The 17579-nt window shown below is 40.8% G+C and overlaps 1 protein-coding gene across 1 annotated transcript in view; it reads left to right on the top strand.

The window, feature by feature from the left end:
- Positions 1-17579, top strand: part of ADAMTS18 (ADAM metallopeptidase with thrombospondin type 1 motif 18) — a 158559-nt gene that overhangs the window by 102769 nt on the left and 38211 nt on the right. The window contains exons 13-16 of the mRNA XM_032614263.1: positions 2766-2938; positions 7187-7317; positions 8149-8272; positions 9001-9245. Of these exons, the coding sequence (XP_032470154.1) occupies positions 2766-2938; positions 7187-7317; positions 8149-8272; positions 9001-9245 (673 nt within the window). The remainder of the gene's footprint in view (positions 1-2765; positions 2939-7186; positions 7318-8148; positions 8273-9000; positions 9246-17579) is intronic.

Below are 17579 nucleotides of genomic sequence, written 5' to 3'. Positions count from 1 at the left end.
TCAAATGTGCTTTAAAAAGCACTGATTTCTTGATATCCCTCATCATGTATTTTTATTGAGAAAGCCTGCAGAGGGCCCAGGAATATCATTTATGTATATGTGTATGTGTGTGTATGTAAATCACATATATGTAAATATATGTGTGTATATGTGTATATGTATGTGTTATATACATATATATATATATATTTTTTAAACAGAGCTTCCCAACTGATATTAATGATCAGCCACTCAGCCAAGAATAACCATTTGTAGTCAGGAGTTGGTAAATTATGCAGAAGCAAATATGGGTATACTTTATAGTAGCTTAATACAAAGAAAAAATCAGGTGCCTAGATATTTGTTTTCTGGTTTTTTTTTTTTTTTTAATGATAAAAGAACTCATTGTACCAAGGGACATCATGGTAGAATTTTATGTTAATTTATCCTAATACTCACGTTCAAAGCTGCAGAAAAAAATGTATCTGTAATTGAGGATTTGATGACAAAGTCCAAATTTTTGCCAGTCATTAAAAGTAGAAAGCACTTTAAAATAGTTACAATTTGTTTGTGCTAGCTAGGCTGTAGACTCTGCCCTAAATTCTTTACCAACATTCTCTCAGGTAATCATCACAGCTGTCCTCATTTTACAGATTTAGGTGGTTAACTAAAATTGCCTAAAGTTAAGCTGGGAAAGGGCAGAGTCTGTTTCGATTCAGGTCTGCTTCACTGTCCAAGGCCAGTTCCCTAACCACTGGACATCACTGTCTCCCTCTTGGTCTTCTCATGCCCCGCCCCTCTAGCCTAACTCAGTTAAATGCATGCCTGGCAGGGCAGGACCGGCATCCGGGAGAGCCCAAAGGGATGAGGTTGAGCTCTGTTCTGTCTCTTTCTAGACATGTGACCTTCGCTGAGCACGTTTTGGAAGCTCTATTAGCCGTTTTCCACTTCATCTATAAAATGAGGGGATGGCTCTATGAGTTTTGAGGTCTTTCCCGTGTTACAGTGTCTGACTTGAAGCAGTCACACGTGGTCCTCTTTCACTTTATTGAATTTGAGTAGTCTAAATGAAGTTCATTTGTAAACTCTCCGACAAGAAAGACTTACGCTGAGAAAATTTTAATTATGACTCATAAAGATGCACAGGAATAGAGTAAGGCTCTCATATGGCACTTTAAGGTTTTTCGAAATGCGTTTCGGATAATGATTTACGAAGTCTTCAGGGATTTAATCTAGCACAGTGACTGTTGAATGTTTTAGTAGTTGTTCCAGAATGTTTTGAAATAGCTGAAAAATCTCATTCTGGCGGTGTGACACTTCCCGTTTCTGTTGAATCCATTTTAGCATAGGGGAATTTGATAAAATGTGCTGAAGCAAATCCAGGGGTGTTTTATAGCATTCCTGTGCTTCCTAAAGAGACAAGGAATTTTAATCACAGAAATTTATTAACTTGGAGCCTTCTTTCATGTTACATGTTTGCCCTGAGCCTCTGTAAGAGGTGATCCGTAGTTGGGATCTAGCCTTAGGAGAAAACTACAAAACAAAGTGGGAATGAAAAGAAGCACTTGCTTTGTGCGAGGAGTCAGCTGGGTAAGATGTCCCTGGTAACTTTCAGTGCGGCTGACGCTCCTTTTTACTTTGCTTTCCGGTCTTTGCAGTCTGCCTAGCAGAGATCTTAAAGAGCTTGCCATTAGATCACAATTATTTATGTTCTAATGGGATTCCCTACTCTGGAAATCCATTTCCCATTGTGCTTGGCAGGAAAGGAGCAGGCCACCTGCAGCGTTAAAAAGTGGTGATGCAGATGAAAACAAGGACATGTTTTTCCCCCCAGAATTTAGAATCCATTAGAATAAAACACGCGTGAGTCTGACAGTCATCAAGCTATCAGCTCAGTGACTGACAAAGCTGGATTGGAAAATATGGCATGTAATATCGTCAGTGTCCTGACTGACCTTCTACGTCAGGGGTCCCCAGCCCCCGGGCTGCGGACTGGTACCGGTCCACGGCCTGTTGGGAATCGGGCCGCACAGCAGGAGGTGAGTGGCGGGTGAGGGAGTGAAGCTTCATCTGCCGCTCCCCATGGCTCGCGTTGCCTCCCGAACCATCCCCTGCCTTCCGCCCCCCACCCCGGTTCCTGGAAGAACTGTCTTCCACGAAACTGGTGCCTGGTGCCAAAAAGGTTGGGGACCGCTGTTCTGCATCACAGCAGGCGCATGGCAAGCTGTAGGAGGATTATGGGAGTGGTCAGAGATGGCAGACAAGCTGGGGAGGAGTTGGGTCTGCGTTGGAAGAGCTTTGATGCCAACACATGGGGCGTGTGTGTTTGCATGTGTAGCACACAAGCACGCATCTACATTAACAAGAACATTTAGGTGTGTTTACAGATTTCCCTAACGCATGAGGTGATAGGATGAGTGTCAAGAATATGCCTTCATCAGTCTTTATGGAAATCGCCAGAATGTAAAAATTGGCTCAGAGGTGGCAAGTAAGTTTGGTCTAACATGGAAATTGATGAGCAGTGGTAGTGGCTACCCAAGGGCTATGCTGAGAAAAGAAAGCAAAGAAAAAGAAAAAAAATCCTTGATTGATTAGTTATGTCTGCCATGGGTGTAAGAAGGGTTGGGGCACAAGGGTAGTAGACTACATATTTGCATTTTTGTAATGGACTGTATGGACTGCATACACTGTGACCATGATCATCTTGACTGTCCCTCCTTATATTATTGCCTGTGACTAATAGCCTTTTGATTGCTAGTATTGAAGATCTTTAATTTTCTTTTTAGGCCTCAGTATGGTGGCAAGTTCTGTCATGGCTCTAGCCGTGTACATCAGCTGTGCAATATTAACCCTTGTAATGAAAATAGCTTGGATTTTCGAGCCCAGCAGTGTGCAGAATATAACAGCAAACCTTTCCGTGGATGGTTCTACCAGTGGAAACCCTATACGAAAGTGGAAGGTAATTTGGTCTCTACGAACCTCAAACAAATATGTTTCTATGTGAACAGTAACGTGAATGAACAGCACAGAAGAAGTTGCTGCCTGTGTAAAAAAGTTTCCATGTTTACCTTTCATTCCCCAGACCCGTCCTGGCCCAGTTTTTCATTCATTTCTTTAGGTTTTGTTTATTTTTCCACACTTTTTTTTTTTTTTTTTTTCACAAGACACCCCTTTCCTCCCACATGTATAAGTCGAAGAGTTCATGTGTTTGGAATGTACTTACGTTTCTAAACTTACCTTTGACATTTCAGCAATTAAGTCTCCCAGGGACGTTAATTGAAATTGGTATGAATTGTCCAGACCAAAAACTCATGAAACCATATATGCCCCATAGAGACACCACACTCGGTACCTGAGGTGGTAGATGATTACAAGCATGGAAAGGCTTTGCAGAGTGTACACACACACGCACGCGCACACACGCACACAAACGCACACACACACACACACACGTATCATGAATAAAAAATGTCTCTGTATTAAGTTCTTGGTACTTATTATACCTTAAAGTAATGGCTTGTATTTGACCTTTTATGTTGATTTGATTTGATCTTGGCTGAGCATCAGAATTTATTTTAGTTACCATATGTACAAAGTACAGGTACCAAATTTAACGTACTTTGTGTTACCTGTGCAGAATAAGCTGTCACCATTTTGGTTGTTTCCTTTTCATTTTCGCCATTCACTTGCTTTATCAGAACTCGTCCACTCTTCCTTTGGAAAAGGGATTAACGTGAATCCCAATTGTACGTATGCAGGATGGGAAGAGACCAAATTTAATGATAATTCATGGGAAATAAGATGGAGGACTGCTTCTGTGCGAAAGCTCAGAATGAACCTATATAATCAGAGACCAAAAAGAAGCTAATGTGATCAGAGACCTCGTTATGACAAGTAACATCTCCAAATCCAAGGGGATGGTACTACAGCTTTGCTCAACACCAGCCCAGCCGTTGCAGGAGTGTGAATCTAGTTCTGGGTCCAAAAGCTGCTTGTCTAAAAGCACAAATTGGGACCGACATTAAAATTCTGAAATCTGTGTCTTAGGAGAAAGCAGTGAGGGACTGACAGATGTTGACTGTAGGAGAGAAACTAGTTACCTTCAAAAATTCAAAGAGAGATTGAACAGAGGGAGATTTCAATTTATTGGAAATTGCTTCTGAAAACAATTAATTCACGTGCTCAGAAATTCCTATGGTTCCTGTGGCCGTGTCCTCAGAGAGACCTTCCTTCCTGTCATTTTCTGAATCCTTTGCCCTGCTTTATTCTTCATTGCTCTTGGTGTGAGAATTGATATTATATTGGCATTTATTCATTATCTTTCTCCCCACAAGAATTATTAGGTTCCCCAGGGTTGAAGCCTCTGTCCGTTTTGAGTATGCTTGTATCTCTCTCATGTAAGAACAGCACTTGGAACATATTTATCACTTTTGGAACAAATGAATAAATAAATATCAACTGTCCTTAATGGAAGCGTGTCCCATCCTGAGCAGTAAATGCTCTATCACTGGAGACATTCTATCAGGAACTAAGAAATTACCTAGGAAGGGTACCATGCAGCAGGTTCCCACGAACATTTAGGATAGCTGCAGTTGCTCTCAGTTCTGACACTTGAAGACTTATTTTCTCTTGGCTGTATTCACCCTTAATTCCATGTTTCTCATCTATGGTTCTTCCTACAAGAGTCTCTTGTCCTTCCTTTGCTTTGTCATCTTGGATAATCCTTGGTCTTTCCCACATCTTCCTTTAAATATAGTGTGCACAGAATCTGTTGTTACCATCCTTTAGATAAGTTGTGGGTTGAATACATAAAGAGAAAGTGAAGCAGATAAACTTTGTGACTTATAAAATGGTTTTTGATTTCAAATTTCTTTCACTAATATTATTGCAGTTTTTACCAGGTAGGGAGCCTGGCATTTCATCATTCGCTCAGCAGATGTTGACTGAGTACTTACTGCCTGGGAGACACTCTGCTAGATACAGCGGCGAGTACATTGAATAAAACAGAGACCCCAGGAACTTCCCTGGCGGTCCAGTGGTTTAGACTCCGCGCTTCCACTGCAGGGGGCATGGGTTCTATCCCTGGTCAGGGAACTAAGATCCCACATGCCGCTTGGCCAAAAAATAAAGAATAAAAAACAGACACTTAGGGTCGCACATCCTAGAGTGGGAGACAGAAAAGTTAAGGCCTTCTCATCCTTCCCTCTTCTCCTTTTGATACTTATTTAAAATCGAAAAGACTGACCATGATTTGAAGGTCTGTGCCATTCATGCAGTTTGGGAAAGAATTTATTCATAAACGTAGACAGTCTTTGTCTTCCAGTGATGAGTTTCCTTCTTCTTGTTTCTTTTTTTCTTTTTCTTTTTTTTTTTTTTTTTTTTTTTTTTTGCGGTACGCGGGCCTCTCACTGTTGTGGCCTCTCCCGTTGCGGAGCACAGGCTCCGGACGCGCAGGCTCACTGGCCATGGCTCACGGGCCCAGCCCCTCCGCGGCATGTGGGATCTTCCCGGACCGGGACACGAACCCGTATCCCCTGCATCGGCAGGCGGACTCTCAACCACTGCGCCACCGGGGAAGCCCCTTGTTTCTTTTTTTTTAATTGAACTATAGTTGATTTACAATGTTGTGTTAGTTTCAGGTGTACAGGAAAGTGATTCAGTTGGTGTGTATATATATATTTTTTTTTTTTCCAGATTCTTTTTCATTACAGGTTATTACAAGATATTGAGTATAGTTCCCTGTGCTATGGAGTAGGAAGGACCTTGTTGTTTATGTGTTTATATATAGTAGTGTGTATCTGTTAATCCCAAACTCCTAATTTATCCCCTGCCCCGGCTTCTTTGTTTCTTTCTAATAGACTAGTTCCTAAACTTTCCCAGGAACCTGTACTGGAAAAACTGAACTTTCTAGAACTTGTTAATTCCTGGGAATGAGGGAGAAAAAAGAGGGTAACATGTCTTCCAGCTCCCTAATCTCATATGCACAGGGTAGGAGGCGTGAGATAAAACTTCTATTAGAAAGAATTCCTAGGTGAGAAAAAAATGGAATCCATCCACATGGCTGCATATTTGGACCATAATAATTTCACTGCCTTCATATTTTTGACTTTATCTTTTATTGAGAGGTTTCATGAAGCACAACCGTTTGCAAACTGTTTACACGTTTGTTGTAAAACTGTTATCAGGGATATCACACAGTTGCACATCAGGTCTCATGGGAGAAACGTCATCTGGAATTCCTGGCCAAGAAAGAACTCTTTCTATTGGAGAAATAGGCACAACTCCTTTCTGATAACAAGTGCTCTATAGAGATAATACTTCTTTGTTTTTGCCTGTGATACCAGAAACTTCTCAGGGACTTAATTATCAATAAAAATTACATTTTTTAACCTGAATGTTTAGTTTGTTTGCTTCCTCCTCCTTTTCATGATATGATTCTTTTCTGTATGTTTTATAAACATTATTGACCATATGCCTTTTTTCCAAAGTGCCTAGAATTTTCGCTCTTAACAGACTGAATAAATATGTAAAATAATCCGTGTCCTAAATCACAGTCAGCAGACTATGACCTGTGGGCCAAATCTGGCCCGTTTTTTAAAAATAACGTTTTAGAGCTTCCCTGGTGGCGCAGTGGTTGAGAGTCTGCCTGCCGAGGCCGGGGACACGGGTTCGAGCCCCGGTCCGGGAGGATCCCACATGCCGCGGAGCGGCTGGGCCCGTGAGCCATGGCCGCTGAGCCTGCGCGTCCGGAGCCTGTGCTCCGCAACGGGAGAGGCCACAACAGTGAGAGGCCCGCGTACAGCAAAAAAAAAATAAAAAATTTAAAAAATAACGTTTTATTGGGACACAGCAATTGTCCTTCATTTACATAATGTTAATGGCTGACCTCAGGGCCTGTAAAGCCTTAAATATCTACTATCCAAGGAGGGTAGTGACACAACCCACCAACCACGTGTATTATGGCTGTTACTCAGGATTAGAGAAATAAAATTCTCATGTATCAATGTTAAAGCAGACTTTATATGGACTACTAAAAGGAACTCATATTTTTAAAAGCCACACACATCTGCCCAGAAAAGTGTGTGTAACATCTTCCATCTTGATCGTAATAGCTTTCTAATTAAATTTAACTCATCTTTTTCGTACTCGTGTCATTTTCCTATGATTTCCTCTTGACCATGACCTCTTTTGATCTCTTTGCTTCTAGAGGAAGATCGATGTAAGCTGTACTGCAAGGCTGAGAACTTTGAATTCTTTTTTGCCATGTCCAGCAAGGTGAAAGACGGAACTCCTTGCTCCCCACACAAAAATGATGTCTGCATTGATGGGATTTGTGAAGTAAGAGAACATCTCTGCTTTGGGGTGTATGGTCATGCTTGTGTTGCCTCCTATCAAATGCATAGCGTAAGAAGTGTTCCAAGAGATTCTTGGGTCTGGATAAAAGCAGGTGGTGTGGCGGGAAGAGGGTAACATTTTCCAGTTGGATGTGAGTTTTATCTCCAAATTCCCTCTTAATTTCTGCATGACCCCCGTCCAGTGTTTTGAGTTGCCTTTTCACTCTTTCCACATATGGTGATGATGATATATTCTACTTTACACGGTAGTTGTCAAAATTCAATTAGAATGTAAATAATAGTAGTAGTAGACTTTTCTTTCGTGTTCACTAAGTATTTTCACTCTGTGATTAGAACCTCGTAAGTGTGTTTGGAAATAGCACTCTGTTTATTTCAGATTAGTTTTTCTTTTTCTTCCGGGATCCACTTTCTCTTTGGTCTTAATTTGATTGTGAGCTCTGTGATCTTTTAAGGGTTGTGTGTGTGTTCGTGGTGGGGAAGCGGGTGGTGTCCCAGCATTTTTATTTTTCACTGGTAGAGCTGGCCTGAATAAATTCCCCTCCCATTAGTAGCAGTGGTGACGTTTCATTCCAGTTTTACAGATGTCTGTAAGTTATGTAACTTACCTGATCTTACATCCAGTCATGACAGATTTGAATGCCTAGGATTTGAATGCCTAGTCAAACTTGAGACTCTGCTTTTAACCGTAAATCTGCCCTACCTTCCTAATGTTCAGTAAATATGGAAAACCATGTACCTCTTGGTTATTCTAAGCTACTGGCTTCTATAGTCTTTGACTTTTCTCCCTTTTTTTTTTTTTTTTTTTTGGTTACAGCCAGTGGGATGCGATCATGAACTTGGCTCCAAAGCAGTTTCAGATGCCTGTGGGGTTTGCAAAGGTGACAATTCAACTTGCAAGTTTTATAAAGGCCTGTACCTCAACCAGCACAAAGCGAATGGTAAGTGATGCTGCAAATTCAGTGCTGTCATTGGTGGGACACACCCTTTGCTGCTGAGCAAACTTAAGTCATGCTCAGTACGCTTGAGCCTTTTACTAACTCACCTGACACACAGTAGATGATGGCTTTTGGCGCTTATGCAAGAGCAAGGGAGGATCGGTGGGTTTTTCGTGTGAGTAGTTTCATCAATACATACATCCCAGAGGGGTGTTCAGCAAACGCCTTTCTGCTTAGCAATTTCAGTATTCTGACCAGGCTGCCATATGCCCCACGTGCATTTGTTAAACAAAGAATTATGAAACTTAGATGGTCCACACTTAAAATGTCAGATGAATATTTGAAGCAATTCTCTCACGATCTTGCGTAGAATTGAACTTTCAGCCCTGTCTTCTTCACATCACTGTTGAGAATAGGTGGCTCCAAGTTCTTTCCAGGTAGATTAAAAATAAAAAGCATCCTTGAGTTGCATGGCCTTTGTGGTTCTGGAAAAGGGAAGAGCGTTTTCTGTCCACACACACGTGCTTGGGAAAAGGTCACCCATTTTCTCTCTCTGGTGTTCCTACCACTTGGAAAATGAAATAACTGAGTGTTTTCACTTCATAAGAGTAGAAATGAATGTCAGCTGATGATCAAACACCCCACTCTGTAAAAATGGCCACTACCTGTCTCTGAGCCCATCTCCAATGCACGATGTGGATGTCAGAAATGTTCTGTTCTTTTCCACTTAGAATATTATCCGGTTGTCACCGTCCCACCGGGCGCCCGCAGCATCGAGGTCCAGGAGCTTCAGATATCCTCCAGTTACCTCGCCGTCCGAAGCCTCAGTCACAAGTATTACCTCACGGGGGGCTGGAGCATCGACTGGCCAGGGGAGTTCGCCTTCGCGGGGACGGTGTTTGAGTACCAGCGCACCTTCAACCACCCAGAACGCCTGTCCGCGCTGGGACCCACCAATGAGACCCTGGTCTTTGAAGTAAGCCCCTTCTCTTTATTCAGTTCTCGGTGCCTCTTGTGGAATTTATAGTGATGACCCCGATTTGAGCTAGCTTAAAAAAATCCTAGTTCAAATTTGTCTCCTAATAGGCTAAATCTCAATGTGCAAAGGGGAAAAGACAGCAGCTCCATCTGGGGGAAGCGGGCAGGGATCCAATGGGTCCCGGAGAGAATGTGTTGATGTCCACATGCAGATGCCAACCTTTCACGGGTACACTTGGCTGTTCTGAATGCTGAGGAATATACAAGGAATCGTCTTTACGTGATTCCAGTTTTTGTCTGTGTCTGCTGTTGGGATCATCCATTGTGGCTGTTCGTCACATAGATCCGCTGGCCTAGGAGGCAGAGTGATGTAACAGAAAGCACACTTGCTTGATGTCCGGAAAGTGTTAGTCATAGCAAACCACCTTACTTTTGTAAGCTATCATTTCTTTAGAGGTGAGAAAAGAAAAAAAATAAGTGGGTAATGATGAGGATAACAAAAACAGCCACCATGTCTGCAAATGACTCTGTAACGCAATTATCCTGGGTACATTTTCTTTGGTCCTCGTCACGTCTCTGGGTTTGCTTTTTCCAGTGTGTAAAATGGGGCTAATCGTGGACTTTCAGAGGCACGTGATTTGCTTGAGGTTGTGTAGAAGTCGTGGCCACCATGTACTGAGGACTCATGTGACCACGCACTCCTGTTAGTCACGTGGAGTTTCAATTTCTCACTTGCAAAATTGGGATAGAAAACCTACCTCACTGACTTGCCAGAAAAATAAGCAATGAAGTGTGAAGAAATGTTAAAAGATTTGCCTAACTCACATAGCTAGGAAAAAAGCAGAGTTGAATTGGAGCCCAAATCTTTTCCAGCTACAAGCATGATATCTCCTCTCAGTCCAGTCATACTGCTATACTCTTCTGGAATCAAGGAAACATAAGCTTAATTCAACTATTATTGTTATTATTTAAGGTACTAGTCTTAAACATTGACTAAGGAAGATGAATAAAAAAAGATAGTTTAAAAGTATGACTACATATAACTTTTTTCCCCCTTGAAGGGACCTATTTTATTTTATTTTAATTTTTGCTATGAAATACATTTTTTTTTTTGGCTGTGTTGGGTCTTCGTTGCTGCACACGGTCTATCTCTATTTGCAGCGAGCAGGGGCTACTCTTCATTGTGGTGTGCGGGCTTCTCATTGTGGTGGCTTCTCTTGTTGTGGAGCACGGGCTCTAGGTGTACGGGCTTCAGTAGTTGCAGCACACGGGCTCAGTAGTTGTGGCATGCAGGCCCTAGAGCGCACGGGCTTCCGTAGTTGCGTTGCGTGGGCTCTAGGGTGCGCGGGCTTCAGTAGTTGCAGTGCGTGGGCTCAGTAGTTGTGGCTTGTGGGCTCTAGAGCTCAGGCTCAGTAGTTGTGGCGCACGGGCTTAGTTGCTCCACCACATGTGGGATCTTCCCCGACCAGGGATAGAACCCGTGTCCCTTGCATTGGCAGGCGGATTCTTAAGCACTGCGTTTTTTATTTTTTTAATTTTTATTTTATATTAGAGTATATTTGATTAACAATGTTGTGTTAGTTTCAGGTGTACAGCAAAATGATTCAGTTATACATATACATGTATCTATTCTTTTTCAAATTCTTTTCCCATTTAGGTTAATACAGAGTATCGAGCAGAGTTCCCTGTGCTATACAGTAGGTCTTTGTTGGTTATCTATTTTAAATATAACAGTGTGTACATGTCAATCCCAAACTACCAATCTATCTCTTCCCCCCACCCTTCCCCCTGGCAACCAGAAGTTCATTCTCTAAGACTATGAGTCTATATCTGTTTTGTAAATAAGTTTATCTGCATCTCTTTTTTTTAGATTCTCCATATAAGTGATATCATATGATATTTGTTTTTGTCTGTCTGACTTCCTTCACTTAGTATATTAATCTCTAGGTCCATCCATGTTGCTGCAAATGGCATTCTTTTTAATGGCCGAGTAATATTCCGTTGTATATAGACTAAACATAACTTTGGATTCTAAGTCAGATGTTGTACCCATTGTATGGTTAAGAGTACAGACTTGTAATTAGCTATGTAACTTGGACAAGTATCTTCACCTCTGTGTCACTTAATGTCCACATTTGTAAAAATGGGCAAACAATACCAGCTAACTGTCAGTGCTAGCATAAGAAGAATTTAAGATAACTTCAGTGCTTACAGAGTGCTTGGCACATAACGTTTCTAACTGTTACCATACTTCTGCCTTCTGAGCATATAACAGATATATTTTTTAAAAACCTAAACCTCAGACCATGATGAGCAAACTGGCAACCACAGGCCAAATCCAGCTCCCAGATCTTCATAATTTTTTAAAAATGGATCAGAGGTTTAATATCAGGTGATTTCTTATAAAAATATAGATTTTGACACCTTTCACGAAAAAGGAACTTCTGGTCCCAGTAGATATTTGAGTTTGCAACCCTGGCCCTAGGTCTTGACCGTGAGTTAATTTCCCATTATCTTGTGAACTTGAGATACTAGGTCCTGTCATCTCTGTCTGTGTGATAGAAGGTCCTGCAAAGATTTCACAATTGAGAGCAGCTGTCTTTAGGAAATATTCTTCCAACCCTCTCGGGTCTTTTTTTTTTATATTGGAATATAGTTGATTTACAATGTTGTGTTAGTTTCAGGTGTACAGCAAAGTGATTCAATTATACATATACATGTATCTATTCTTTTTCAGATTGTTTACGCATATAGGTTATTACAGAGTATTGAGTAGAGTTCCTTGTGCTATACAGTAGGTCCTTGTTGGTTATCTACTTTATATATAGTAGCGTGTGTGTGTGAATGTGTGTGTGTGTGTTAATCCCAAGCTCCTAATTTGTGTGTGTGTGTTTACATATTTATTTTTTTAACATCTTAATTGGAGTATAATTGCTTTACAATGGTGTGTTAGTTTCTGCTTTATAACACAGTGAATCAGCTATACATATGCATATATCCCCATATCCCCTCCCTCTTGCGTCTCCCTCTCACCCTCCCTATCCCACCCCTCAAGGTGGACACAAAGCACCGCCAAGCTCCTAATTTATCCCTGGCTGCCACATTTCCCCTTTGGTAACCGTAAGTTTGTTTTCTAAATCTGCATGATTGTTTTATAAATAAGTTCATTTGTATAATTTTTTAAAAATTAGATTCCCTACATGAGTGATATCATATGGTATTTTTCTTTCTCTGTCTGACTTACTTCACTTAGTGTGATAATCTCTAGGTCCATCCATGTTGCTGCAAATACCATTATTTCATTCGTTTTTATGGCTGAATAGTATTCCATTGTATACATGTACCACATCTTCTTTATCCATTCCTCTGTCGATGGACATTTAGGTTCCTTCCATGTCCCGGCTATTGTGAATAGTGCTTCAGTGAACACCGGGGTGCGTGTATCTTTCCGAATTACGGTTTTGTCTGGATAAATGCCCAGGAGTGGGATTGCTGGATCATATGGTAGTTCTATTTTTAGTTTTTTAAGGAACCTCCATACTGTTCTCCATAGTGGCTGCACCAATCTACATTCCCACCAACAGGGTAGGAAGGTTCCCTGTTCTCCACACCCTCTCCAGCATTTATTGTTTGTAGACTTTTTGATGATGGCCATTCTGACCAGTGCGAGCTGATACCTCGTTGTAGTTTTGATTTGCATTTCTCCCATAATTCGTGATGTTGAGCATCTTTTCGGCCATCTGTATGTCTTCTTTGGAGAAATGTCTATTAAGATCATCCGCCCATTTTTTGATTGGGTTGTTTCTTTTATTTCAGAAGATGAGATTAGGAACCCCAAATCAAATTAGACTATCTTTAGGGTAGTTTGGAGCTCAACAATGAATCAAGGCCCTAAAATCACCCTGTAATTACACCTAAGGCATAGGAATCGAACTTTCTGGTTAAAGGTTTTGAGACTTTTTATTCAGTCCTAATTTTTTAGGTGCATATATTTATTTCTTTTCTATCAAGCATTTGAGCAGCAAACATCTTTTCCATTTCTTTAGAAAAGGTGTATTTTCTTTAGAGAGGTATATTTAGCTTGCAGGGGATTCGTTTTAGAGCAGCATGGTTTCATTAGTTTTGCCACGAGGCCTTTGATCCATCTCTAAGCAGATGTACACAAACCAAGTTCTGTGGCTAGAAAGTTACCAAATTGGAAGGCGGGTGTCTCTCAGGGCTTCTGCCCCGGGCAACCAGAACTAAGTCCAAATGATTCCTCGTAAGAAATATGTGTTTTACTACTTGATGACAAGCATTTTTTGTTGTTGCTGTTTCTCTGTCCAGTTTTCTTCATAATCACAAAGCCATTCCAGTAGGTTTTCACAGTTCTGTTTGTAATTTAAGGTTTGCTGTTAAACATACGTTATCTGCGGGAAAACACAACAAAGAATGAGACAAGAAGTGATGGAAAGTGCAAAGCAGAATCACAGAGTTCCTTCTGACTTTCATCTTTAGAACCTGAATGTCCCCTGTCATTGTCTGTGTTGATCAAATTGACCAGATGATGGCCACATTGTCACCGAACGCTATGCCAGCCTGAAGCCGAGAATTTTTATTTGGGCTTTGCTTAATTGAAGCGTAACTCCTTATCTCACTCATCTCCATTATTTAGTGCTGATTAAACGTAAATCTTTGGACTGTTCACCAGGTCCAAACATTTTCCTGACGATTAGGAGCTATTTTTGAGAAATGGAAGGGTGGCCTCAATTGGTGATGGAGTTCTGCAGAATCGGTCAGGTTCATCATCGATTTTCTTGCAGGGAATTCCCAGGCGGTCCAGTGGTTAGGACTCCTCTTTCTCTCTGCCGAGGGCCTGGGTTCAATCCCTGGTCGAGGAACTAAGATCCCACAAGCCGTGGGGCACGGCCAGAAAACAAACTAAGAAACAAACAAAAACAGCTGGATTGTCCTTGCAGATACAGACGCCTCCTCGGGGGAAAAAAGCAAACACACAAACAATCAAAATGTAAGGATAAATTATTGGATAGATCTAGTAAAATTATAAAAACATAAAGTCTTCCCCAGGTTCAACTGGATATGTACGGTTTTATAAAATAATTTTCCCAACTATATAAATAGGGTAAAAACTATAATAAGATCTCTATAAATACAAAATTGTAGTTTCACCACAATGCAGTAAGGTCACATTTGCTTAGCTGTTGTTTTTACGAAGTCTTACTTTATGTATACATTCCACTTACAGATTCCATGAAAGCTTCAATTGATGTCCTAAGAATGTGACTTGTCTGAAAATATTCCAGAGGGAAACATGTATGATTGATTGGTCATGCCTTGCTTGTATTTTTTAAAGGAGTTATGGTTTCATTCAAAACTTGCAACTATTTTAGGAGATTTTTAAAAATCCAATCCAGTAACCTCGTATTATGTCTATTTTATCTTTTCAAAGAATTTGGGCTAATGACTGTAATATTTAAATTGTACTTTATTGCTCTCAGGAGAACATCATCAAATTTCAGGTCAGTTTTTATCACATGCTCACGCCTTTCCAAAATCGAGAGAACACAGTGACTTTAAAAACTGAAAATCACAATAAGCGATAAATTACATTTTCCCAAACTAGGCTATATATCAACATCCAAGTAATCCATGGCCTTCTTCTTTAAAGGAAGTTAAAGAAAGTCATATGCCTTTCCATGCAACTATGAATTGAACTAAAATGAATACTTTTGGAGCCAAAAATATGTTCAGTCCAATACGATATGTTGAATGTGTTTCACAATCCTGTGGGATGATGAAAGTGGGAACCTACCAAAATGGAAAGTGCTGTTCTATCCACAGAAAGTATAAGTCTGTGAAAGAAAGCATTTTCTCTCTTGGCCGCTTAAAATGACTGCACGTTCACTGAGCTCGTAGTATAGTGTAAAATTCAGCAGAAGGGTGTGTTTGCCAGAACACATGAGGATAGCAGTGTAAGGATAATGTCCCTTTTTATATCTCATTCATTTATTTTAATCAGATCCTCCCAATATCTTAGCTAAGTCTTATCTTCATCTACTTTGGCATGTGTTGATTTAGGTAGCTACCTTCAAAGCAGTATTCCTCTGTTTATTTTCTCTTGACGTCTGATAGAAGAAAACTAAACTTTTGTTGAGTGCCCGTTTGGGCCCAGCCCTGTATAGACATTGGAGATGCACCAATGGTTAAGACATAAATCATGTCAGCAAATCATTATAGTCTCAGGTCTTTAAAAAATGTAAAGAGCGAGTTTTGGTAGGCTGATCCCATTCTTTTTGGAAGCAACGTGGGTTTGAACAGGGAACATCTCTATAAATAGTTGGTGATACGGGTCACTCAGATACTCCTCTGTCACTTTGCGTGAGTCACTTAAACTATCTGAGGCCCAGTCTTCTCATTTGGGAAATGATTTCCCCAGACTAAGCTAATATCTTCTACTCTGTCCCGTAACACTGTCTTGAAGCACTTGTAAGCACCTGAAACCCTATGTTGCCAAAAGATGACTTAACTCCTCTTCGTAGATTCCACAATTGGCACAGTATCTGGAACGTCGTGGTCACTCAGAAACAAAAATTTACTGAATGAATGACATCCAATGATAAAATTCATTCACTCATTTAAAGAGTAGAAGGACTTCCCTGGTGGCACAGTGGATAAGACTCCACGTTCACAACGTAGGGGGCCCAGTTTTGATCCCTGGTCAGGGAACTAGATCCCACATGCATGCCGCAACTAAGAGTTCACATGCCACAACTAAAGAGCCCACGAGCCGCAACTAAGGAGCCTGCCTGCCGCAACTAAGGAGCCCACGTGCTGCAACTAAGGAGCCCACCTCCTGCAACTGAGACCTGGTGCAACCAAAGAAATAAATAAATATTAAAAATAAAATAAATAAATAGTAGAATCTTCTTTCCAAGTTGAAAAATCATACATGGAGACAATAAATCGAGTGCCAGGAGACTTTCTCTGACCAAAGTCAAGAGTGACAGGGCCCAGAGGCCAGCCTCTCCTCCCCATTTCTGCCCTTCTATCCCAAACCACAGTCGTAATCTGAAGTTCTCTGAAAGGCTTAGACTTCTGCGGTACACATTTTAAAAACCACTGGATTTCATCGTCTCTTAGGACTAGTCCTAGAATTGTACAGTTGAAAGTTAAGTACGGTGAAGGGCATTTAAATATTGAAATTTGATCTCCTCAATTGCATTTGAAGAATCGATCTGCTTTCTGAAAGGCTTGCCTTTCCCAAAGTGAATAATTTACACGTAAGAGCTTGCTGACCAGTTAGCTCACAGTTGACTTACCTTAATCTGGGAGAACAGCAACTTGCCCTCCCAGGGTGGTGGGTTTAACAGATCTTTTCACTTATTTCTGGGTGTTTTCTAGTGCAAGGCAGGGGTAATGCAGTCCTGGGACAGATTGACTGCTGTCAGTTAACCTCAAGAAATAAGTGCGTGGCCTGACACAAAAGTGTCTTCTGCTTCTGGGTATTTTTAATGTCAGAACTTTACAGAATGTCTTCATAGGGAAGCTCAGTTTAAATGGAAAACAGATTTTCACTTTTATCACCAAGTCATGTGCCTGCCTAATTTTCAAATACCGTCTCTGTTACAAACCTTCATTCTTCTCGGAACCCGGATTCTACATGGTCCAACATTAGCAACAGGTGGATGTCAATTTAGAGTGAGCTGGCCCCTTAATTTCCTCAGTGGCCAAGAGGAAATTCCTAAGGGTAATCAAGGATTTATATGATTGTCTGAGGTCTTAAATTTTTAGGCATTATTTAAGTCCATCAATCAACTTTTTATTTTGAAGTACAGACATACATATACATGTAAATGACTTGGAGAAATGGAGCTAATGTTCATGACCCTGTATCATATTTCTGCATTGCCCAGGGGAAAATGACTCACACACGTGCACACCCCAGCACAGAAAGAAATCAATATTGATTTGGCAACCATATACTTTCTGAGATCACTACAGACACAGTTATTATAAACTAGATAATTTCCACATCTTTCTTTATTTCAGCTTATCCCCTGCAACATGAGTCTGGCATGGAGTCTAAGGAATTTCTCATTGAACTAGTGCACTCATTAGTCATCTGAAAGATTTAAAAGTCAGCTTATATTTCAATAGTCTTCAGGATACTATGCATAGACCTACCGTATTTATTTTACTGGGTTTGGGAACACAAGGAAAACTAAATCTTCTGCACATCACATAGCTAAATTGTGTGTGTGTGTGTGCGTGTGCGTGTGTATGTGTGTGTCTTGTACAAGGAATTAGATGTTGAAGTGGTAGAAATGTGAAA

The sequence above is a fragment of the Phocoena sinus genome, chromosome 19 (assembly GCF_008692025.1).
Source record: "Phocoena sinus isolate mPhoSin1 chromosome 19, mPhoSin1.pri, whole genome shotgun sequence".
Taxonomy (NCBI): Eukaryota; Metazoa; Chordata; class Mammalia; order Artiodactyla; family Phocoenidae; genus Phocoena; species Phocoena sinus.
Note: the sequence above shows the minus strand (reverse complement) of the source record. Positions and strands in the feature narration are given on the sequence as shown.